The sequence below is a fragment of the Nilaparvata lugens genome, chromosome 3 (genome assembly GCF_014356525.2).
Source record: "Nilaparvata lugens isolate BPH chromosome 3, ASM1435652v1, whole genome shotgun sequence".
NCBI classification, from domain to species: domain Eukaryota; kingdom Metazoa; phylum Arthropoda; class Insecta; order Hemiptera; family Delphacidae; genus Nilaparvata; species Nilaparvata lugens.
The window spans coordinates 71,745,640-71,770,596 of NC_052506.1; the positions used below are offsets into that span (position 1 = coordinate 71,745,640).

At 33.9% G+C, this 24,957-nt stretch overlaps 1 protein-coding gene across 1 annotated transcript in view; it reads right to left on the minus strand.

Moving 5' to 3' along the window:
• Positions 1-24,957, minus strand: part of LOC111046550 (neural-cadherin) — a 680,352-nt gene that overhangs the window by 562,387 nt on the left and 93,008 nt on the right. The window contains exon 3 of the mRNA XM_039422881.1: positions 23,914-23,943. Within this exon, the coding sequence (XP_039278815.1) occupies positions 23,914-23,943 (30 nt within the window). The remainder of the gene's footprint in view (positions 1-23,913; positions 23,944-24,957) is intronic.

Genomic DNA, 24,957 nt, shown 5'->3' on the forward strand with positions numbered 1-24,957 from the left:
CTCATCACTCTCACGCTACCGCAGTCGGCGTTTTAGCAAACTCCGCGTGACAAGCGACTTCATGCACTCTCCAGTGCATTCCACCGTTCACCGTTTCAGTGGAGAGATCCTTCACCTTGCACTTCTTCAAACGTTTCTTTGCAATCAGAAATATTGTACAATTCTATAATGCTCCTATAAGGGAAGATTGATGACTGTAGGAGATGTGAAAGTGAACAACGATAAAAAAAATTGCAGTTTAGCAGTCTCGATTACTGTCTTGTCTAACCGCTCACATTATAATATCATAGAATTGAAAAGAATGGGATGTGGGGATGATGGCTTGTATTCCTATTTCTTTTGATAACAGGTATTGCGTATAAACTAGCAGTTTCTCCTATCAGCAGTATAAACTATCTAGCAGTTTCTCTTCATTTTTTTCCAACCTAATCTCATGTTTACTGATGATACTGTTCAAATACTGATTGAGAACACATAAATAGTAAGCTGGAGAATAGAGTTATCTTTATTGACCGAGCGAAGTGAGGTCTAAGATTCAAGTCGACGGTTTGGCATTTCTCTTAATGTTAAAATGTTTGGATGTTTAAATGTTTATATGTTGCGCATTTACGGCGAAACGCGGAAATAGATTTCCATGAAATTTGACAGATATGTTCCTTTTTTAATTGCGCGTCGACGTATATACAAGGTTTTTGGAAATTATGCATTTCAAGGATAATATAAAAAGGAGCCTTCTTCATACGCTAATATTAGAGTAAAAATCAGACTATAGAATCATTCATCACTAGCAGGTAACCCGTGCTTCGCAGGGGTCTATTTTAAAACTTGACGTAATGAAATCCAGAAGAATTGAAAATAGGCCTATAAGAATCCTCGGTTGATTAAGAATTTATAAGCAGAATTTCAAGTAAATCAGTCCAGTAGTTCAGACGTGATGATGCGTCAAACATAATTTTTCTATCCTCTACACGTGCATACGTGTTTAAGCCAGTTCTTTCCTCTATTATAGAATACGATGGATAGATGGATATATCATCCATCTATCGATCATCTTCTATACTATAATAAAGGAAATGAATAAAAATACACTTTGAAAGGTTTGAGATATCGATGTGCGGTTTTCAACATACCTTTTCTCTGGAAATCCTGTATCGGAATCATGTATCATATGACAACCTTTTCAATTGAAAAAAAAGTTGGATTCAAAATGGCGGTTCCAAAATGACGGAAAAAATTTGGGTGCGACGGAAAACCTGTTTTTATCATTCGAAAAGGATCCCCAATCTAATACCTATCTTCTAATTTCCCTTCTAAGAGAAATGTTCTGCTGCTTCCTTACAACAACTGAAATAATGGCAAATAATTGAAAACTTGATGTAATCCAATATTGTAGAATTTGAAATAGGTTTATATCCATCACCGGTTAAGCAAGAATCTATGTGCAAATTTTCAGTCCAGTAGTTCAGACGTGATGATGCGTCAAACATAATTTTCCTATACTTTACACCTGTATACGTGTATAATCCGCGTAATAAAGTAGATGTTTCTTTTTTAATTTCGACCATATGATTTGTTGATTTTTTTATGAAATCGTATGTACCATTAATGAAGTTTGAACATTTATTCTGAAAAATCTAGAAGGAAAATTGAAATTTGGGTTTCCAGGTGCACGAGATTGATATTTTTAAAATCTATGTTCAAAATTTGGAGATCTAAATCATTCCCGTTTTTCCGGTATGCAATCCACAAGTTGACATGTTTTGATGCGAACAAACGAACACACGAACAAACACAACCCTACTCACTCTTATTATATAGATAAATCAGCTGACAAGTGATTACACAGATGTGTGGAGAAGCCAGTCAGTCGATTGCTGCATTTCCATAAGGTCTAAAGTTCCAATCGGGTACTTGTGGATGAGAATACTGCGTGAGGTCTACTGTTCACAGAACTACTAGTCTAGAGTTTTTCTGATATAAGAATATCGTAGCATCAAAAAGTAAGGCTAGCTTCACACGCATTCGGTTTCATTCGGTTCGGTTCGGTTCGTTACCGAAAACGAATGAGGCTTTCATACATGTCAGGTTTTAATTCGTACGGTTCTAATTATGTATTTTCTTCTCAAACTCAGCTGTGTTTGGACTTTCACAGTTCATGCTGGTATATTCAAATATAACAGCTGGTGTTAAATTGTAAGATGTTATTTCTTGAACAACAACATTTTAAAGATAATTAAAAATCGTGAATTATTTGAATAGTTTCTTTTTGATTATGTTAATTTTGGATGTTCAGAGAGATTATTTTTTAAAATTGAAAATTTGTTCCTTGTTTTGTCACATGGCATATAAACTTCATCTCTTCTCTACATTGATGAAATCATGTAATATTCGTGGAAAAATAAAAAAAACAAAATTCTCCTTTTTTTTTAAATATCTTTCATATATTTTAGCAAACTTTTCATTGAGAAAAAAATGTTCCTGTGACCTAACAGAAATGAATTGACCATATGATGTTGACTTGCAAAAATAAAAACAAAAAAGGCAAGCGTGTTTAAAAGACTTTGTTTTTTCCTGTTTCCCTAGCAACGAATTCGAATATGATGAAACCTATTCGTTTCGAGGGGGCGTTCGGTGCTATGCGGTTGCTATTCGGTACCGAATTGAAACCGAATCATCGTTTCACACTTATCGGAATTTGCCGGAAACGAAACGAACCGAACCGAACCGAAAGTGTGTGAAAGTAGCCTCTCGCTAGCAACGAATTGAAACCTGATGGAATTTATTAGAGTCAAGTGGGCGTTCGGGTTCTATGCGGTTTCTATTCGGTACCGATTTCAAACCGAATTACCGTTTCACACTTATCGGAATTTGCCGAAAAAGAAACGAACCGAATGAGTGTGAAACTAGCCTAACAGTAAACAGTACTTTATACAGTGACTTTTAAACAGTTCCGTAAATTATAACAGTAACGTATTAAAATTCACAGCATGAATCACGATTAGGCCAGTTTGAATCTGGTTACTATTAAGAGATTATTTTTTTGCCTCAAAATTAATAATTCATAGATCTCCCATTTATAAGACATTTATAAGAACCGTGATACTATAATAGTATTTACGCTTAGTATGTTACTGGCATTGGAAACAAAGACTATAATGATTATAGAACTAAAACAAAACTATTGAGTTAAGGGAAGCTTCTCTTCATTCCTTTTCACTACGAGTAGTTAGTTCTCTTGAATTAGAACATGGTTATAGTAGTTTCATGACTTTTCAATCCATGCCAAATCTAGGCATTTTGTTGGAAAATGTTAATTCAATGTAAAACGGATGTAAGTTTTCACTACAGAGTAATGAAACTTTGTACAGTAGCATCAATTTCTGGCTGAAATAACGTATTAGTCACCAAGCAGGATGTGGACGAGACCACGCCCTCAACAGAACGCTTTGACAGGAAATGTCGCAAATTCTGAATTGGGAGTTGAGAGTAGTTCACAACTGAATTAAACCCGTAACAAGCAGTGAATACTGAGTTGGCTTATAAACTGTAATAACGGGAAAACATTCAAACGAGCGATAGTCATTGAAATGACACACGAAAACTTGCAAGCTGGTAATCAAAAGTTGCTCATTAAAACCTCTCATCATCATCATCTGCATAATCAAACGCCACTAAAGTATTCCTCATATTGAAGAGAAAAATTAACTCATAGTACAGAAACAGGATTGATTCCAATTCTGCCTGTTTAATCCACAACTAATAATGTGTAATGCTAACCAAGAAAAATTTAATTAGATTCGAGTTGGAGTTACAATAATAAGAGTTTTATTTTTTATATTCTCCAACTAGTATCATTTATTCAGATAAACATTGGTAGCTCATGGTTAAATGCTACATAAAATATTCAAACAAATTTCATGAATAGGTCTGAAAGGTTGAAACGGAATGTTTCAACGAAACATGTATGTACGTGAAATATAACACGTATATTTATGAGGCCTACTGCAATAAAAATTGAAATTCAATGTTTAATTCTCTGGGAATGATATCAACTATGTGGAATATAAAAGTTCAAAAGACCCTACAGTAAATATACATACTTTTACAACAAACTGAAATACTTTTTCTATTAGAAAAACGACTAGCAGTCAGATAAGAGTTTAAAAATAAGCAGTTCGTGATGGAAACATTGAAGAAAACTAAAATAACCCTGAAAAGCTTCACTGATCAGATCATGGAGACTATACATTCTTAGTTTTTATTATCACAAAATACATTCCTTCTAGCCAACGTTCGACTGATAGTACAATGATACCTATAATCTGCACACAGGTGACCAGAAGAATAATGATTTTCTTTACCAAGATTTTATTCTAGCATATAAATTTACCCCCATCCAGCTACAAACAAGCATTGCAAGTGTTTGCTCACATACAGTAATCGCAATGCAATCCGTCTCGCTCCATCACGCAGTGGAGCCTGGAAACATCGATGGAGGAAACGAACAGATGAGAAGATAATAAGAGTAGAGAGGAAAATGATAGCAAGAAAGAAGCTAGTTAGGATGTGTGCAGTGAATGAGCTGTCCAATCGGTCGGTCAATGACTGGAAGCAGACTGATGGACAGACGACCGCGCAACTATCACAGCAATTCACAAGTCACAACACTCACTCAACTAACGGACTGAAACCGCCAAGCCGCATCGCAGCTAGCAGACAGAGTAATGAATGATTCTAGCCCTCTAATGAACCTTGAAGCTACATTCCACACGAATTTGAACTTGAAAAGTAGGACTGGCTGAGATTATTGTTAGCTGTAAAGATGCTGGAACAGAGATCTACTGAGAACTGGAAAAATACTTTATTACAAATGAATGGAGTTATGTGGTTTGAAAATGCATAATTGATCTATGCTCTCGATAAATCCCTGTCTCTATAGTATTGATAAGCGAAATCAAAAAATATATAAAATGGATCTATTCTCTCGATAAATCCCTGTCTCTAATTATTATTGATAAACGAAAATGAAAAATTTAGATATTATCACGGGGATTGGTTCAATTTTGTCAAGTTTTAAAGACTCTTAGCGGCCCAGCCATACAGAGAGCGATCTGCGATCTCATACGTTTCTATATCATCATCTGAGTTATGCGATCTCTGATTAGGATAAAGAAACCTATGTATAGGATAGCATATCGCAGATCGTTCTCTGTGTGTGACTGGGCCCGTAATACTAATATAGTTCATCGCATTGCTCTGTAGCCAATTAATTCGTTAGTCAATCGATGATTGTGGATTGTGGTGGTACAGTCAGATAAGGCGTAGACAAACTACAGATGCCAGTCGAGGGTTCGAATCCTGTCAGGATAACGAATATTCGAGTAATTTAACGCATATTTAAATAATAAAGAATTCTTTACACTTCCAAAAACTCTCCTTCAACTCTCATCTATACAATGTGCCAATATTTAACTACTGATATTGTAATACTTGAAGAAAAATCGCGAAAAATTAGAAAATTATTGGATGATTGGAAAAAGTTTGACGATCTTCTTCACGTGGCTGTACATTCAACCTTCCAATCAGCACTGACCAAGATAGCGAACGCTGTTCATTCAATAAATTTCACTTGCATCGATTCATGTTGCATTTCATTTTCCATTCAATCGCAAATATTCTTTAAATATTTGAGTATTATTGCAGAACAAGGTCAGTTATCCCAGCAGAATCTCCAGCTGAAAACATAATATTTTGATACAGAAATTCAGTTAGTAGTACATAGAGGTTTATCCAATCATGTTCCTTTTATTTTAAAATTCATGATTCACAAATAGGATTTGCAATATCATTCATCCTGAGAACAATTTATTCCTCTTCTCAATAAAGACTACTTATAAGTTTGTTATTTCCAACAAATAGGCCTCTTCATGGATGCTATACCATTCATAAAATATTCACATGATATAACAAACCTACAGACCTACAGAGAGGGATGATAACATTTCTGTCATACGATTCAGCTTGATTATGAGATTAACAAGCTTGGAGAGATTGTAAGCAACCATCTACCGTTTCTCAAACAAAATATCAAAAGTATCAAATCTTTAATTATTATCTTCATTATATCACCTTTTCTCAGAAATTAGCTACTCTGATTGCTTCTTGATACTTTGGAGTTTTGCAAGCTGCAGTGAACAATACAAATTAGTGAACAATTCAAATCTATCTAATGTCTGATCAATCCATCTGAGAAGCGAATACTGTTTGTAGAGTGTCTGCTGGAACTTTCTGTCATATTATATCCGGAATAACCGTCTACTGACTTATGAAGGATGTTTGTTATCTTATCCATTGAGAATCATTGTGCATGAAGCTGCTAGCGAGAGTTGAGAAGTAAACTAATCCGACGGATTCAGAGGAGCATGATACTAAATGGAGAAGGCGCAGTATTCAACGAACTTCGCCAACTAATTAGATTAATCTGACTCAAGACTAATTAATATTTTACCCGTATTATTTGAGAGGAAATCTTCCAGTGGCGCAGAAATTGATGGAAGAAGGTGATCAGCAGTGATAAATTGAGTTCATAGCGATAATCGTATCCAGTGAATATAATCCACATTGAAATTGGAAGCCTATCATCTCACAGAAAACTCGATTGAAAGTTTGCACTCGTGTTTTTGAAGTGGTTAAAAATTGTTTAAGCTCTGACCATCAATATACAAATTGAATTCATAGAAAACCCCTCATCTTGATGGAGTATTTTATTGGTAACTCATTTCAAACAATGTAAAGCACTGTGATGTGTGTATGTCTCTGAAAATGAAGAAGCTCTTGAGCTCATTTTGAGATTATACACCAAACTTCCAATCACAGAAAGAATTTTATCCAATTATCATTCGAAACACTTTTTCTATTAGTTGTTTGAAGGAGAAAATCCAAGCATTATCTTTATCCAATGAACCCACTTTGTTGCTCTCCAATTTCAATTTCAGACCCCAATTTTGTTTCAACCTTCCTCTTCAACCTAAAATTAAGAATAGTATTGAGAGAACCAACTCGAGAAAGCCTCAGAGACTCAGCACTATCATGAAAAACAACATACTCTGGAATTGTTGTTCTAAAACTCATTTTCCTGGGAACAGTATTAAATATAGGAAAATACGAAAGTTAAGAGAAGACTGCAAGCTCTGTAAAAGATCTTCGAATTGCACTTGCAACCCTCGCTGCTCGCCACCCATAGAGAGATGGTTTATCAAGCAGTTGGATAATTGAAGAAAGAAACAAGTGACATGACAGTAACCGACTAGTTGTGCCTCCCTCTAACAACAACTCGAAAGGCAGATACTGTAGTTGAGCCAATTAGTCGACTGGACGTTGTAACTCGATCCTCACCCCGGCCTGTATACAACTAATACTTGGATTCTGGCCTTTAGACCACCAGTTCCCTTCTCTCAACTACCCAAAGCAAATAACAAGCAGACTACGGCTTTTTATTGTGATATCTGATGAAGCCTTACAGGAACCAGGGTGCTCTAAACTTGTATCGTCATTACAGTAACAGACAAAATAAGAAAGGGAGAACCTTGAACAAGATACCACACAGTAAACGAGTATTGGAGAGGAAGCATGGATAGATAATAATTCTATCACTTATGGTGGTTGATTCTAAATTGGAAAGTTCAGGAAACGTGAATGGGTGGGAATATGGGATGATTCTGGGTAGAATATAATATACTGCCTCAGAAAGATAAGAATAAATATTATTTGTGTTGTTATGAATCAAGAAATTGAGTAGTTTGTCTCAAAATTCTCTAGAATATTGAACAAGTAACAGGCACGCATGAATATTCACCCACGACATGATTGATTTCTCAATAAATTTTATTATACATGTCATCATGATAATTTTTATTGCAGAAAGTAATCTATCAATCTGTAAGTTGACCAACCAGTGTTATCGTAGAATTCAGACAATAGGAGGGAGAATCCCTGCCTAAATTGAAATTTCAATTCGATTCAATTCAATTCAATTCAAAAAACCAGTATATTCAGAATCGCAATTAATCGTTATAAGTTGAAGAATTTCATCTATTAGCGATTGCGAACTAGTAAAATATGGACTCATAATAAATCAATCTGAATATTCCGACTCTGAATACAGAAAACTTTTCCATAAAACGATTCATGCATGGGTATACATCGCCTGTGGCAGGCTGCAAATTCGCACAATGCACTTGGCGTGAACTCAATTTTTTCGTGTTGAACAAGACCATTGAAACGAAGTTAGGGCATTCGTTGAGAAAGAATAGGGTGGCGGGAGTGGGGGATGTGAAACAGAGTGAGTAGAAAAGCGAGCGGTCCATCTCTCTCCTCGAAAACAAGGGGATTCTGTAGAATTAGGAGAGCTACTAGTCGGAAAATGGCCGGGCACACACCTCGATGAATAAAACATGCAGGGAAACGGTTGCGATGGAGGCGGCTGAGGTAGTGGAGGTAGGTGGTGGAGGCGGTGAAGGTAGTGGAAGTGGCGGAGGAGGCGGCTGAGGTGGTGGAGGTAGATGGTGGAGGCGGTGGAGGCGGCAACGGTGCTCGACAAAAGCCGACGAGAATTTCGGATGCGAACAATGCCTTCGCTGAATTATTATTACACCCAGAACTAGTGACTGACTATACCTAGCGAAGGCAAATGTTCGTGCAGGAGTAGTAGGCCACTGCCAAATGAGAGCAAACGTTCCCAGGTGAACTCTTCAAAGTAGATTCATGAACTAACTGAATGGTACATAATAAAATTAACGTCATAATGCGTACTTCTTGATTCAGCACAGACAACCAATATCATCCATCCTTATTTGTATCAGAATTTAATATTATTTGTGGAATTCCTCATCCCGATTTCTCAGTATTAAATACATATCTCCAGAGTATAATATATATATTCTAATAATTATGTAATTAGAATGTTGTGTAATTCTGAATGATTAAATAAATAGATAAATAATACAGTATATTATTATTTTGGAAATTGACAAACTCCCATATTCTGTTACACATAGGTCGTGACATATAGAATCTAAGAGAGAGAATTATGATTCAATATATTTCTCTGTCTCATAAAATTCATAAGTGGAGAATCAACTTCAAGATTCTTTGGATAGTTAGGAAAATATCTGGAACACTAGTTATATTTATAGATGAATGATTTTCGTAGAATAACTTGTTGGAATGATAGAGTTGCATAACTGAAACAATAAAACTAGTAGTTCGGAGAACAGTAGAACTCGCTACACTCACTAACATCACTACTCACTCACGCCCGCCTATTCACACACAAACACACATACAAATTGGATTTAGAGTATTATATGCAATAGGATCGGTGGAGGACGCTAAGAAATAGAAGTTCTTTGCACTTTTTGAGCTAGGATGCACGGTTGAAAATCTGAAACTTGGAATGTGGGACAAAAAAAATTCGAATTCCAAAAACTGAAAAATTTTGAACATGTGATACATGTAATACCTTTTTGAAGCGCTGAGAAGAATGAGCCCAATTTGAACTTGTTCCGATAAAGTATTGAAAAGTTAAGTTGATTTTTAGGGTAAAATTTCCGAAGAGACTCGTCATCTTGAAACGGGTATGAATTGAAAAATTTCAAATACCTAAGTTTCTGCACCTTGTTTCAAAGTACTTGTATAGCAAATTTTATCATAAATGTGACTGTAACTGCGGTACAAACAGACAAACGCTGATTTACTAAAACATTGAATTCGCTTAGCTCATTCAATAATAGAGCACCATCAGCATGGATAAGGTGATTTGAAAAGGAGTCACTCATTGATGGATCACAATTTGATAGAACAAACCTTAGGGTAACTTGATGAAATACTTTCCAACACAAGTAATCACTTTGAACAATTAATTACGACATAGCAGTCAGGTATTTATATAAATAAAAGCTATTAGCTTCTACTTACATTAGTGTAGCGCTTTCGGACACTAAGCCCTTCATCAACACTCTGATGAGCTTAGTGTCCGAAAGCGCTACACTAATGTAAGTAGAAGCTAATAGCTTTTATTTATATAAATACCTGACTGCTTTGTCGTAATTAATTGTTCAAAGTGATTATTTAACAAGCAGTTCGTAATGGAATCAAACATTGAAGAGTAATCACTAAGATAGAAAGCTAAGAGAGTTCCATTCAAAGTTACAAAAGTTCAGATTCTGAACTGGTTTGATCGTCACCTGATTGATGAATGATATTGCTGCTGATCGAGTTGTGTCGAACCAATTTTAAATTAGAAAAATAACAGTGAACACACAGCTAAGATTTGGTAGTAACGCTTTATCACTAATCGGGTTGATTGTTAGCAATATTGCCTTTTTCGAGAAAGAGGAATTAATTTCCGATCAGAGTATCTGCCAACCAGGGCATTCATTCCTTTAGCATAGTCAATAAACATAGGCCAAATACTCAAGACTAGATTGGAATGCAATGCAGGTATGAACCGAAATAGACTACGTCTTACATATTACAGCCATCCCTTGCCACTTCATTACATAACATACCTCTTGAATCATCAGCCTGAACCACCACCATCACCTTCACGATCCAATTCGGATGCGATGTTTACTGCACAAGATCCATCATCTGTTCTGTTCATCCTGAGAGGTCTGTTCAGTGTCAGCGTGCAGTCGGACACATTTAATATGTGTTTGCTTTTATAGCAACAAAGTGCTCTTTCATTCAACATCACAGCAGATAGAATCATGTTCGAACAAAACGTCTGCTGCAACAAAATTAACATTGGAGTGTCCTATTGGAAGGAACACTATGTTTGTTCAAATATTTATTTATTTATTTATTCAAGGTGATACACATACTATAATTAGGAAAGAAAAAACAGGCAATTGCCCAAAACTTCTTCAGTTCCTGGATTTTCACATATTAAAAATAGTCCAAACAATTAGGTTAAGTTCAAATTTTGATTTCTGCCAAAGTTTCCGCACCATCCGAGGAAGATAACACAGATATAAAATTGATTTTGAATTTCACAATGTTGATATAAAGCCGAAAAACAATAATCAATCCGAAATTCGATTAAATTAATTGAAATAAATTAAAAAATTTGAAGACAAAAATTAGACACTCACTTTCAGCTACTTTACAGCTGTTTATCAATGTTTCTGCGAAACGGAATATTGTTAGCAAGGGATTGAATCAAATGGATTTGTTTTAAGTGCTCCAGCAGGTCAATGGTTTCAAAATCTGTCAATGATAAATGACAATGAGCACAACGAACAACTTGATAACAATGACGGATTAATTTTGTTGTTTCTATTCATTATCATTGTATTTGGATTATCCTGTCATAAACCTGTTTCCCTCAATAAAACATCATATACATATACATGGCTGCTTGACCTGTTAATTAGTGATTGCTGGAAAATGTATATCAGTTTATTACTTTTTAGATAATGTAAATTTAAAAGAGTTTTCAACTATGATCTTGCACTTTCAACTCATTGGCCAGTATTTTACAGTTTCAAGTGCTTAGTAAGTATAATTTTGATATTTAATTTTTTTATGAATCTAAATTCAAACTTAATTGTTTGTAAGTGTTCGATCTGAAAATTTAACAAAAATTTGTGAGTGAAAGAAACATAACCTAATTTTTGGACCAGTATATGAATCAAAATTAGGGCTAGGAACAGTTTTGGGCTGTGCCTGTTGGTACTCCCCCAATAATTTTAATGAATATCATTGACTAAATAGATGAATATTATTATTATGTATCATTTGGATATATTAGTCATCGTTAAATTTGATATTACCGTGGAAATTCTTTTAGAAACGCTTTATTCAACTTGCCCAATGGAACATAGAATAAAAACCCAAAACTATTACCGTCGACGTTAATAGTTGATAATTAGCTCGAATGGATCTAATCAACTCCCAGTGGGTTCACATGCACCGAATGAACAGAAAATTGACAGATTAGCACAACTAGTAAATAATTACAAGTTAGTTTGCCAAGGATAATGATTACAAGAAGCAATTACTGTTGGTTATGTTGTAGTGAATGTGTTCGGCAGCAGTGAATCGACCGTAATTGAATTTAGTTTGTCTGCCAGGAGAGTGTAATCTGCTGAATAATTGAACGCAATGTGCTCAGACGAGAGCTTCAAGATGAATGATACTGGTAAAAGCGCGGCTTGGCACCTACAGGCACTTAAGAAACTGCAAATTGCAGCCAACAACAAAGAGCCATTCTGTAACACGATAAAATCGATTTCATGTTATTTGCATCTCCATTTTACTTGAATTTTAGTCGTAAATTTGTTGAAAATAAGATTCTGTCATAAGTTTGCTCAGTGGAACTGGTCCAGCCCGCAAACTCTCTAAAATGTCATACTTTAAATTACAATGTCTTGGAATTATCTATGTCTATATCATGGATCTATCGAGAGACTCAAATGAAAATCCACAGTTATTATTCATAGGTCTAGAATTTTGAAACTATTCGGATTATTTATGTGAATAATTAGACATTTGAGACGTAAGTTATTTGTATTTTTCGTTAAGACGTACAAATGAATGTAAACATTTTTATCTTATGTTATGTAACCGATTGCAAATAAAATATTGAATTTTATTTTCAAAACTTCAATTAGGGCAACATTTTTATGGATTTTAATGGAATAAATTAATTTCAAGAAAGTATGGAAAATTAAAATTGATATTAATGGAAAAAATGTTTGATAAACTGATATGGATATCAAATTCACATGATGTTTCACACAAAATCACTTAGCAATAATAAGCCTAATAATAAGAATGATGTTTTTCGAATTAAAATTTCAAGAAGTAAAATATAAAACACATAGCAGATTATTCAAAGATTAAGTATAGTTTCAAAAGAAGACAACTCTATATTGTGGAGGTGATGATGACAATAATCGTTAAAGCAATAACTTAGAAGCAGAATCAGAGTGCATTAGAAAATGATAAGAGAAAATGTTGTTAAAATGAAGAAATAAAAAAATGTTGTGCAGCAGTAAAATCTTGCAGTTCAAGAAACCTTGTTTCCGATAGGAATGCTTGACGGAGTGAACAGCAGTTACCAACTGCTATAAAAGACTATGACAAATGGGTGCGAATTGTCGTTTTCGAATAGAATTGTCGTAGCGCAGCGACACCAAGCCATCAAAGTCTTCAATGCCAGCAGATGCCTCCGCGGAAACAGAACTGAATCGGTCACAAATTACGATTACCACTCTGTTGTGCTGTCAATGGATAGTTTACGGCCAGGAATTACGGAAACTCGAAGGGAACTCAGATCCACTTCAACATCCACTCTAATTTTTCACAACTCAAAAATGTGTTCGACAAAATATTGGAGCTATGCTTGATTCCTGTAGAAAGATAACAAAAGATGATGTATCGTAGATCGTATTGGGCTACACAGAGTAAGTACAACGGTAGTACTGAAATCTGTAACATAATTTCAATGTTTCAGTAGAATATAAATGTCAAATTTTGTGGCAATCTTTTATAGTTATTGTCAAAAATATAAATCTATCCTGTTTGATTGAGTCATCCTTTTCAATTCCAGATTGAAGCTGATTGACGTACTGTTATTATTATTAAAGCTGATTATTAACGCCAGAATGATAAAACTTCCCATGATGATGAACAATCCCGAACTGAATTTGTATTTTCACAATGTAATGTGGGAAACAATCATTTTAATTGAGAAGCTACTATTAATAGTATCTTTCTCATCAGTTCCTAATTCGTTTGTTTATTGTTGTCTATTCATTCAACAAAAATATTCTATTCAAAAGTTCTATGTATCATACTCATCTCATCAGTAGTTCATTCATTACCATCATACCTACAAACTAATAAGTGCAGCATCCTCTGAAATCCGTAAGAGGGCAAATAAAAAGTAGATGAATATAAAATCTATATTTTTAATTGAAAGAAGAAGACTTTGATATTGTCAATACCACTTTTATTTATTCGAAAATTAATTTATAATTCAGTACCAGGTTTCATAGTAAATATCTTTTAATCTATGTTAAATATCTTCTAAATAATCTTTCAATTATGGAGAAATACCACAACATCTCATACCATACAATCAAATCTATATTTTTAGTTTATTTACCAATTCTATACAAATAACTATTAAATTATTTTAGGGTACGTTATCACGCTGGAATTTGAAAATTGGAAGAAATTTAATCAGGAAGATTTGAATGGATCACCGTAATAATTAACTAAATATGACCAATCACGATCAGACAATAGATTCTATCGAAAGAACCGTTGTATGAAGGAGCTTGAAACCATTAGCCCAGTTTGATGTTATGAGGTTAGCGCGGAAAATTGGATTCGTGAGCAAGGACAGAGTATTTGTTGGGAGAAAGAGGTGATGGAGTGCACGAAGGAAATGGAAATGCTATAATGCAAAAACATCATCAATAATAATGGGATGAAAAACACGATATTGCTAATTGAATTGTATTGTTATGTTGGATACAACGGACCCAATACTTCAAACAAAATTGGGTTAGTTAACTTCCATGAGCTACACAGATCTTTCTTTTCATGAATTAATTATTCTAAAGATCACATAGTAGAATGCATACCACTCATCCTAGGAACGATTGAGGGTGTGCCGGGCACTCTCTTTAATTCAGGCCTTTTCCCTAGTTATAATAGTAAATTTAATACGCAATAGACTAGAGCCATTATTGTAAGTGAGTTAGCGAAATAAATTATTTTCTCTCTCTATTATGAACGGCCATGACTTCGAGTTTCCCATGATAGATATTTAAAAATTGTGGCTCCGAGTCGTCGAGGAATGTAGATTATGGAATTATCTCTAAAACTTAGCCTTCTTGTCGCGACATAAAATGCGATAAGTTGGAAAACAGCAAGCATTGAAATTATAACAAACTACCGATTTTGCAGTTACTATTTGGTCCAAAGGCTGTAGAAGCCACGCGACGATTGGTCAAATTGATTCTCTTCGCCCAATAGGAGACCTGTTTCTAAATACAGTAGTGGGGCGATTCCCCAGCCGACAGACCAGATTACGTTTCGGAGGACACTTTGCTAGGAGCACTACGAGAGTAAAGATGTAGTCATTATGTTTCGCCCTTTTTGGGCAAGTTTACAAGTTTTTATGATTATTTAAATGATTAGTTATGATTAGTTATGATTAGGAGCTAGTTTTATTTTTATTAATGTTTAAATTTACTAGTAGTGCCATGTCCTGAAAGGTTTAATTGTGTTTCTTCATCATGTACGAATAATTGTTTCTTCAAATAACCGCTAAGGTACGTAAACTAAGGTTAAAATATAATTTAGGGAAATTAATTAAGTGAAACTTCAATCAAAAGATTTTATCAATTAAGCCTGTTATTTTTCAAGTTAATAATATTGATTGAGAATAATCCTTTTGATTTTATTAGTGATGGAAGAAACTTATAAATTTTTTTCTACAGAAGTATAGAGAGTTTTCAGTTACGTTACATTTGAGTTATTGTTTCTGGAGATATATTATCGTAGAGTATTGCTGAAAGTCAGGAAGATAGCCTTTAAATTGGAATGAAACTTTTAAGATTATGTTCATATTGAGTTTATGACATTTTTTAATTTATATTTTTCAGACTCTGTTTTCTTATGTCATTAAGGCTGTCGAATGATTTAGTAAATTTTTTATGATAGAAATCTTAATAGACGAAGAAGAAAGTTTTTCTTTTCCAGGAAATTAATATTAATGAATGTTCAAATTTTAATACAATTTAAATTATTTTCTATGTGTCTACTAATTTTATTTAATTAAAGGTAATATCCACAAGATGAATCTTATAAGGCAAACATTATCTTTCCTTAAAGTGAAATTTTCAATATTTTTTTCTTTTATTGTGTTATAAAGTGTCTTGTTTTATTAGGTGATAAATTCATAATTTCAGTTGATACTAGTTTTTGGACTTGTATTTGTAGGTAAATCAAATCATAAACTCTGGAATGTTCTTTTTTAATTAAGGTTCTGAGCAGTTTTGGGCGAATGCCCGTTATTTACACTTGGATTGCGTCCTATAGTTCATAAATAATAAATAAAATAAAGGTTGGCTGGCCCACAAGTTTCCAACAATACTAGCCGAGCTACTATATGAAAAATTATATTTGATTTCGCAAACCAAACGAAAAATATCATATAAGTTAGCATCATTTCAATTTGAAGAAAGATCCATTAATTCTGATAAAAAGAATCAGTAGTTTAAAGATAAAAATCTATATAAAATGAGGATTCAAAGAATGAGAGAATTTAATTAATTGTAATCAATAGATAACTCCTGTTTTAGCTTTTGATGAATTGTAGGAAGAGTTAGAAATTAATGCTGTAATACATTTATTTACAGCGGTTCATGTGTGTTCCCAAACCAACTTCTTGTACTACCACCCCTTTGGTTCCGCAACTTTATGTAACACCGCTTCAAGACACCCGTTCAGACGACAGGTCTAGGGACGTAAGAGGACGTCGCCGTCAAGCCAAATTCAACCGGTAAAAGCTCACCGCCAAAAACAAGGTACTGTAACCCCGACGATAAAGCAACGTACAGACCAACGAAAGTGCAGTGTAGTGAAACAAAGGTTCATTCGAGAATGTCAATCAAAAGTGGGGATTCAAAATTATTATGAAATGGGTTATATGGGTTACTATCGACGAAACTTGGGTTCAACGGGCTTTTCTTTCTTGAGTAATTTATGTTGAAGTTAATTATGTGTTATTTGATGACTGATATTGTTTGGTTTTGTGACGTATTGCTATCTAAACGGGGATAGTAATGCGCCCCCGAATCAGATGAAGAATGTCAACAAAGTAACATGAAATTGTTGTTTCTGTTGTTCGATTTTAGTTGCCAATGTTATTGAAGCTGTTTGTATTTTTTTGTTTAATTATTCCAAAGTGTAGTGTCATTCTATAGTATAAACCTATTAAATCAGGCATGGCAAGATTAATTGAAGTTTTCTTGACTCTAGCCCGTTCACCTGCATGAATTAGGTATAGACTCAGGTATTTTCTAGATGTGCCGGCCTATTTCTAAATTCTAAATTTTATTCAAAATTATCTTATCTATTATCTTCTCAGGCAACACAACTGCGCCACTCTGCTGTCTAGAGATATTTTAAATCTCTGGAATTCAAATTTTCTAAAAAATTAAATTTTTCATAACTTACTCTAATAATACTAGATCAATTTTTCTGAGTCTATACTTAATAATTCATTCTGTGAACGTGTTCACTGTCAATATTTTGGGTTTGGAGTTGAATGAATAATTTATTGTTGCTACTCCAATTTTTCTGAAGTTTAAATAATTGTAGATGAAACAGGAAAGTTATTCAGTTATGTTAAACCATTAAAATGATAATCTTTTGAAGTGCTTAAAGATAAAGTCAAGTATCATTGATGCTTAAGTTGAAAGTATTCTGAAACTTCATATTGAAATTGATCATTGATATTGAAAGGTTTAACGTTAGAATAAAAATGAGTAGAAGAAACTAGGATAGGTGAAAAACAACTGATTCTAAGTGCGGAATAAATTTTTTGCATTTTGTAATTCCGCGAATGATGATAGAAATTATTGTAATGTCAACGTACGTATTCTGGTCTCACGTCTGGTAGTTGAATATCATTATAGTAGTAGTGAAAGTGAATATTGAGATTTTAAAGGTCAACCCAAGGAAATTAGGAAAATTCGGAAATTATTATGGGAGAATGTTTGAGGAAAATAGGAAGTTTTTTTGATAAGTTTAGATAGATCGAAGGTAATCAGAGAATAAATAGGAAACTGTTTTATTAGTTATTGTTGATATGTAGTTTTGAAAAGTTGATGAGTAGTTTTGGCCTTGAGATGTTTAAACTAAATAATTAGATATTGTAGATTAAAGTTGAAACGGTGATCAAATCCTTGGGAATTTGAATGAAAATAAGTTGATTCAGATGAGGTTGTCAAGTCCCTTTATCAGTAATGTTTATTCTCGAAAAGGTGAATCAGTTTTATTATTGGAAATATTTTTTTTTAAGTGTGATTTTTGCGGTAGGCATGCGTAGTGATAGTGTAAAGATCCGTTGTGTTGATGACGTTTCCTGTAGACTGTGGGGAATTTTTTTGTTTGTTTAGTTGAGACTCAAGATCTAGAGGAGGACACGGGGATGTCCTGCCTGTGTGTGTTGTTGTTGAATTTAGGTAATCGGCGTGAGTGTAGGTCCGTGTCCAGAGAGAACGGAGCACTGCCCGAAAGCTGTCCATGTAACAAATCAAGGAATTTAGCTGTGACTAACCTTGCAAATTTGTACGGTGGAATTGTATAATTTTAGCGAAAGGCACCGAAGATGGTGTGAGCTAAGATTTAATTGTATCTAGTAAACGGTCTGGTTCATTCGAGAGTTATGGGGCTCGTCAGTAGAATAACGTAAACCGAAATCCAGAATATTTAGTGAGTCTTCGTAGTGATTGTAAGGAAAACAATCAGCGTAATGCAGTTTAGGGAAGCCCAGTCAAAAGGTTCGTTACTGTTTGGTAGGAAAGTCAGCCGCAAAAACACTAGTAATAATTGGTAAAAAAATGGGTATTATTGAGTTTAAAGTTGCTTAGAAATTTGGTATGGTAACGAAAATTGAAGGTTTTAGACAATGAATATTTAAAGTGATTAGTTAAGGTATACAAATAAAATAACAGAGAAACTTTTTCGAGTACCTAGGTAATGTTAAAATGGTTATCAGTGAAAGTAGAAATAAATATTGGAACACTAATGAACGGGTTAAATTAAAATAAAATTAACAGTGAAATTCTTCTAGTTGAATTTGAAATGAAAAGGGAAAAATCTCTTGAGTTAAGCATGAGTTTAAATTATTCTGTAGTTGAGAGTTGAAAGGTTGATTAAAAATTTAAATGGGGATATAAAGTAGAAATAGGTAGGAAAATTCGTGTCAAAAGGAAATAGAATTTTTGTTGGGAAAATTAAATTGAGGTAATTAACAGTAGTAGGACCCTTTAGAGATAAGTAGTCAAAAAGAATTAATAAATAAAAAAAATAGGAAAATCTTTAATGAAATGATAAATTTCTTAATGATGAATAGTAAAATTGCAATCAAGTTTTCCATGTGAATAAGTTGAGATATTTTGAGATCTAGTAGAGTAATTGAAACTAGTTGGATATGAAGTTTATTGTTGAGAAATAATTATGTGAGGCTCCAGTAAGGTTGGAAATGTCAGTGCACTTGTAAATCAGTAATAGTGTAATAGTAGCCTATGCTTCCAGTGTTTAGAGAAAATGTCACGTACTTTGCGAAAGATAATAATATGATCAATGTCGAGTCGATTTATCTAGTTGAAGTTGTAGGCAGTGAGAAAATGACAATACACGAGTGACAAGCGAGATATAGTTTCACTTATAGTTTTGTTTTGACTAGCGTTCTGTGGTAGAGGTTTCCTACGGGAATATTATAATTGAAAGTGTTTTTCTCATGATTGTGGAATGCAAAATCGCGCTTGTGTCATATAGCTCTCGTGTTGATCTAATAATGCAGTTTCAACTATTATTATCTTTGAATCGTAGTCGATGTAGAATAGTATTGCCTACTGAATTGCTTTATATTGTTAAAAATATATTGCACTCTCAACTCTATAGTAATGATAGTTAGATTTCAATACATTCAGCTGAGTGAAAAAGTTTCATCCTTTACTATTATGATCAAACGTACTTCATATTTTACAACAGCAGAGTAACATAGAACCAATTAAAACTATGATGTCTTTTAAACGTTTTCCCTTGTTAGAGTTTGCCAAGAAAATAACCAGGGACTCAATAAAGTGATTGAAGTATTCAAGATTATTATACTCGGTTCGTCTTTAGTACCTACTTAAAAGGTGGACACGCCCATATTGTTTTGTCCTGACTCTTGCCACAGTTTTAAAGACTCTTGCCCAAATCTCAATTAGTTATACATTTTGCTGAATTTCGGAATGATTAAAGAGATTTCTTTTGAAGAGGGCCCGCTTCACATTGGATCCTACTATCAATCCAGAAATTCGACTCTCCAAATCATACAGAATGCCTCTATGGTAACATATCCTGATTAGATTTATTTTTGCGTGTTTCACACCGTAAGGAAGGGGAGTGTGCCAGGCACTCTCTTTAATTCAGGCCTTTTCCCTAGTTATAATAGTAAATTTAATACGCAATAGACTAGAGCCATTATTGTAAGTGAGTTAGCGAAATAAATTATTTTCTCTCTCTATTATGAACGGCCATGACTTCGAGTTTCCCATGATAGATATTTAAAAATTGTGGCTCCGAGTCGTCGAGGAATGTAGATTATGGAATTATCTCTAAAACTTAGCCTTCTTGTCGCGACATAAAATGCGATAAGTTGGAAAACAGCAAGCATTGAAATTATAACAAACTACCGATTTTGCAGTTACTATTTGGTCCAAAGGCTGTAGAAGCCACGCGACGATTGGTCAAATTGATTCTCTTCGCCCAATAGGAGACCTGTTTCTAAATACAGTAGTGGGGCGATTCCCCAGCCGACAGACCAGATTACGTTTCGGAGGACACTTTGCTAGGAGCACTACGAGAGTAAAGATGTAGTCATTATGTTTCGCCCTTTTTGGGCAAGTTTACAAGTTTTTATGATTATTTAAATGATTAGTTATGATTAGTTATGATTAGGAGCTAGTTTTATTTTTATTAATGTTTAAATTTACTAGTAGTGCCATGTCCTGAAAGGTTTAATTGTGTTTCTTCATCAGTTCATATTGAGTTTATGACATTTTTTAATTTATATTTTTCAGACTCTGTTTTCTTATGTCATTAAGGCTGTCGAATGATTTAGTAAATTTTTATGATAGAAATCTTAATAGACGAAGAAGAAAGTTTTTCTTTTCCAGGAAATTAATATTAATGAATGTTCAAATTTTAATACAATTTAAATTATTTTCTATGTGTCTACTAATTTTATTTAATTAAAGGTAATATCCACAAGATGAATCTTATAAGGCAAACATTATCTTTCCTTAAAGTGAAATTTTCAATATTTTTTTCTTTTATTGTGTTATAAAGTGTCTTGTTTTATTAGGTGATAAATTCATAATTTCAGTTGATACTAGTTTTTGGACTTGTATTTGTAGGTAAATCAAATCATAAACTCTGGAATGTTCTTTTTTAATTAAGGTTCTGAGCAGTTTTGGGCGAATGCCCGTTATTTACACTTGGATTGCGTCCTATAGTTCATAAATAATAAATAAAATAAAGGTTGGCTGGCCCACAAGTTTCCAACAATACTAGCCGAGCTACTATATGAAAAATTATATTTGATTTCGCAAACCAAACGAAAAATATCATATAAGTTAGCATCATTTCAATTTGAAGAAAGATCCATTAATTCTGATAAAAAGAATCAGTAGTTTAAAGATAAAAATCTATATAAAATGAGGATTCAAAGAATGAGAGAATTTAATTAATTGTAATCAATAGATAACTCCTGTTTTAGCTTTTGATGAATTGTAGGAAGAGTTAGAAATTAATGCTGTAATACATTTATTTACAGCGGTTCATGTGTGTTCCCAAACCAACTTCTTGTACTACCACCCCTTTGGTTCCGCAACTTTATGTAACACCGCTTCAAGACACCCGTTCAGACGACAGGTCTAGGGACGTAAGAGGACGTCGCCGTCAAGCCAAATTCAACCGGTAAAAGCTCACCGCCAAAAACAAGGTACCGTAACCCCGACGATAAAGCAACGTACAGACCAACGAAAGTGCAGTGTAGTGAAACAAAGGTTCATTCGAGAATGTCAATCAAAAGTGGGGATTCAAATTATTATGAAATGGGTTATATGGGTTACTATCGACGAAACTTGGGTTCAACGGGCTTTTCTTTCTTGAGTAATTTATGTTGAAGTTAATTATGTGTTATTTGATGACTGATATTGTTTGGTTTTGTGACGTATTGCTATCTAAACGGGGATAGTAATGCGCCCCCGAATCAGATGAAGAATGTCAACAAAGTAACATGAAATTGTTGTTTCTGTTGTTCGATTTTAGTTGCCAATGTTATTGAAGCTGTTTGTATTTTTTGTTTAATTATTCCAAAGTGTAGTGTCATTCTATAGTATAAACCTATTAAATCAGGCATGGCAAGATTAATTGAAGTTTTCTTGACTCTAGCCCGTTCACCTGCATGAATTAGGTATAGACTCAGGTATTTTCTAGATGTGCCGGCCTATTTCTAAATTCTAAATTTTATTCAAAATTATCTTATCTATTATCTTCTCAGGCAACACAAGGGTTCAGTAGAATCTATTTCAAACTCGAATACCAAGCGATCTGGTCAGGGGACATACTTATCTTAACAAAACTTTTATCTAGATACCATAATATGAAGATTCACAAGCAGAATTGAATGGTTATAGAATCTCTTTACTCATAGAATACAAATCATTCAATTCAAATCAAATTCACTATCATCATCTTTATGGTGCAAACCATTAAAAAACCATAAAATTATTTTTGAGCTTGATCGTTATATGCAAATAGAGTTTTATATTCTAGAATCTAGAAGATCGTGAACATAAATATAAAATTCAAACTTGCTCGCATTTGATGTTTAAGTTACAAAATTTGAGTATTCTAAATGAGCTTCAAACAAGCCACTAAGGAGAATACTAGATTGCGAAATACTCATGCCATGTGATAAGAATTGACATCGAGAGAGTAGAGTGTACTGATACGTGTTGATATATCATTATTTGCGTGATAATATAATCTAAGAATAAACTGTGACCAAGCACCTTACATTCCCCACAAACAATAAATATAATCATTAAAAAGCTCGTATTCGCAATACGACTCAATGATAAGTGATCTTGAATTCTGAGTTTATCTGTTGGTGATTTGAGAATGATGAAGCTTTATCTCTCTCCCAACAGCGAACCGTTTTCAGATCCGATTAATAATGAGTCTAATTAAAAAAATTCAATGACCACTAGAAAACATTTTTTTGTATTTTCCAAATTTAGTGTATAACTAAGGATATTTGAAGTACCTATATCATCTAATAACAGTATAGCCTCATAGTCTACATAGAACTGGTCAGTTCTTCAATAAACTCTATACCCTAACTAAAAATGTTGACAGTCGAGCCCACGATTTAACTAACAGTGGAACGAAATTCTCAGTGAAAAGTCACTAATCTATTGAACAAAAGTAATCAGTTTTATTGTAACCTAGCACGTAACCAAGTAACGAATTGCAACAAAGTCAAGAACCCTGACAATTCACATGGAGAACTGCAGTAAAAGTCTGGGTATCCTTTCCAGGAAACTACCAATACTGAATTCTTTTCCAGAAAGCCACAGAGAGAAGCGGAGATGGCCGCAAATAAGAGAGGAATGCACCTGAAGAAGGTTACCATGACGAATCATACAGCCATTGAAATGCAAGTGGCGGAATAAGTCACCGCCTTTCATCTTTCCTTCTTTTCTGTCACCAACCATCTCAATCCAGTCGGGCGAAATCTGAGTGAGCAGGTGATGAGACACGGCACACGGAGGACACATTTTCGCGTGACATTCACTTCTTTTCTCGTATTTTTTCCTCTTTTTCTTCTTCGCCTCACAATTCTGACATCGCGGAGTCGTTTCTACACAATGTTGCGTTCACTAGTTAGTAATGTACCCTATCTAGTGCTGAGATAAGACAAGTTTCTACTCTAGACTACTCAGGCAAATCGTGATGCGGTAAGAATCTACTGCGTCGATAACCTAGAGAATACGATACTTTGAGAGTGCGATTAGAGAAGAAATTGGGATGAATTCGATCAATTACCGTATTTAATAAATGTTGAATGAAGGAATTCTGAAACGATAGAAAATTATATTAGTGGATGAAATTTCAGAATAACAAGGACAAAAGTCACATAAACGGAAAACCAATCTTTTAAAGTAAAATACTTGCCATACTTTCCATAAATTGTTTTCAATTAATCGATTTTCAAATATAATACTGGATAACTCTGGAAAATTCTTTGATGAGATCTATCCATTGAATGTTTTGAACTGAATCACGGAGGAGATGAAAATCACAGCTTGACAAAGAAATTTATTGCTTTTCATTATAAAGGAATAGATACCGATTTAGCAATAGAAACGTACAATATGATGTGGCATGCCCGCAATCAATCTATCCAAAATACGTTAATAATCAAGGTTGACTTGTGTGATTATATTTCTGTAGAATATGATTTTAGATTCTTTTTTGTGAATGTCTAGTGTGAGAAGTGTTTTTCGTTTTCAATTTGTTTTCAATATGAGCAAATACGATTTCATCAGTACTAATAGGAAAGTATGCGTCACTACAAATTTCCCATTTGTAACAAAGAAAACTCAATCTTAAAATTTGAAAATTAACAAGATCCTAGATAGACTTCAAGAATTCCTTGAACCGGCAAGTTCTCAAACTCTAGAAAGCCAAATTTATGGAAAAAGAGGTTGAAACTTGAACATCTGAAATGAACTTGCTCACTAGAAAAATCTGGTTATGTGACTTGTTAATGAAGCTTCTGTCCCCAGATATAATTTTACAAAGCAATAAGTTTCTAAATGAATCTGCTATAATGAAACATAGTAGATAACAAAAACTTTAATGTATCAGCTTCCAAATCCAAAATTTTGAAAATCCAAAAACTATTTACTCGATAATAAGAGGTGATTGTCAATAATAATGGAACAATAAGAAAATACCTCGGTAAAAGAGCAACCGTTGCAGGAGATACCATACTGATTCATCAAGTTGAAAGGTTATGAAAATTTCATTCTGCGAATCATTTTAATAAATGATGCGAATCATTAAAATCATTAATGTGAATCATGT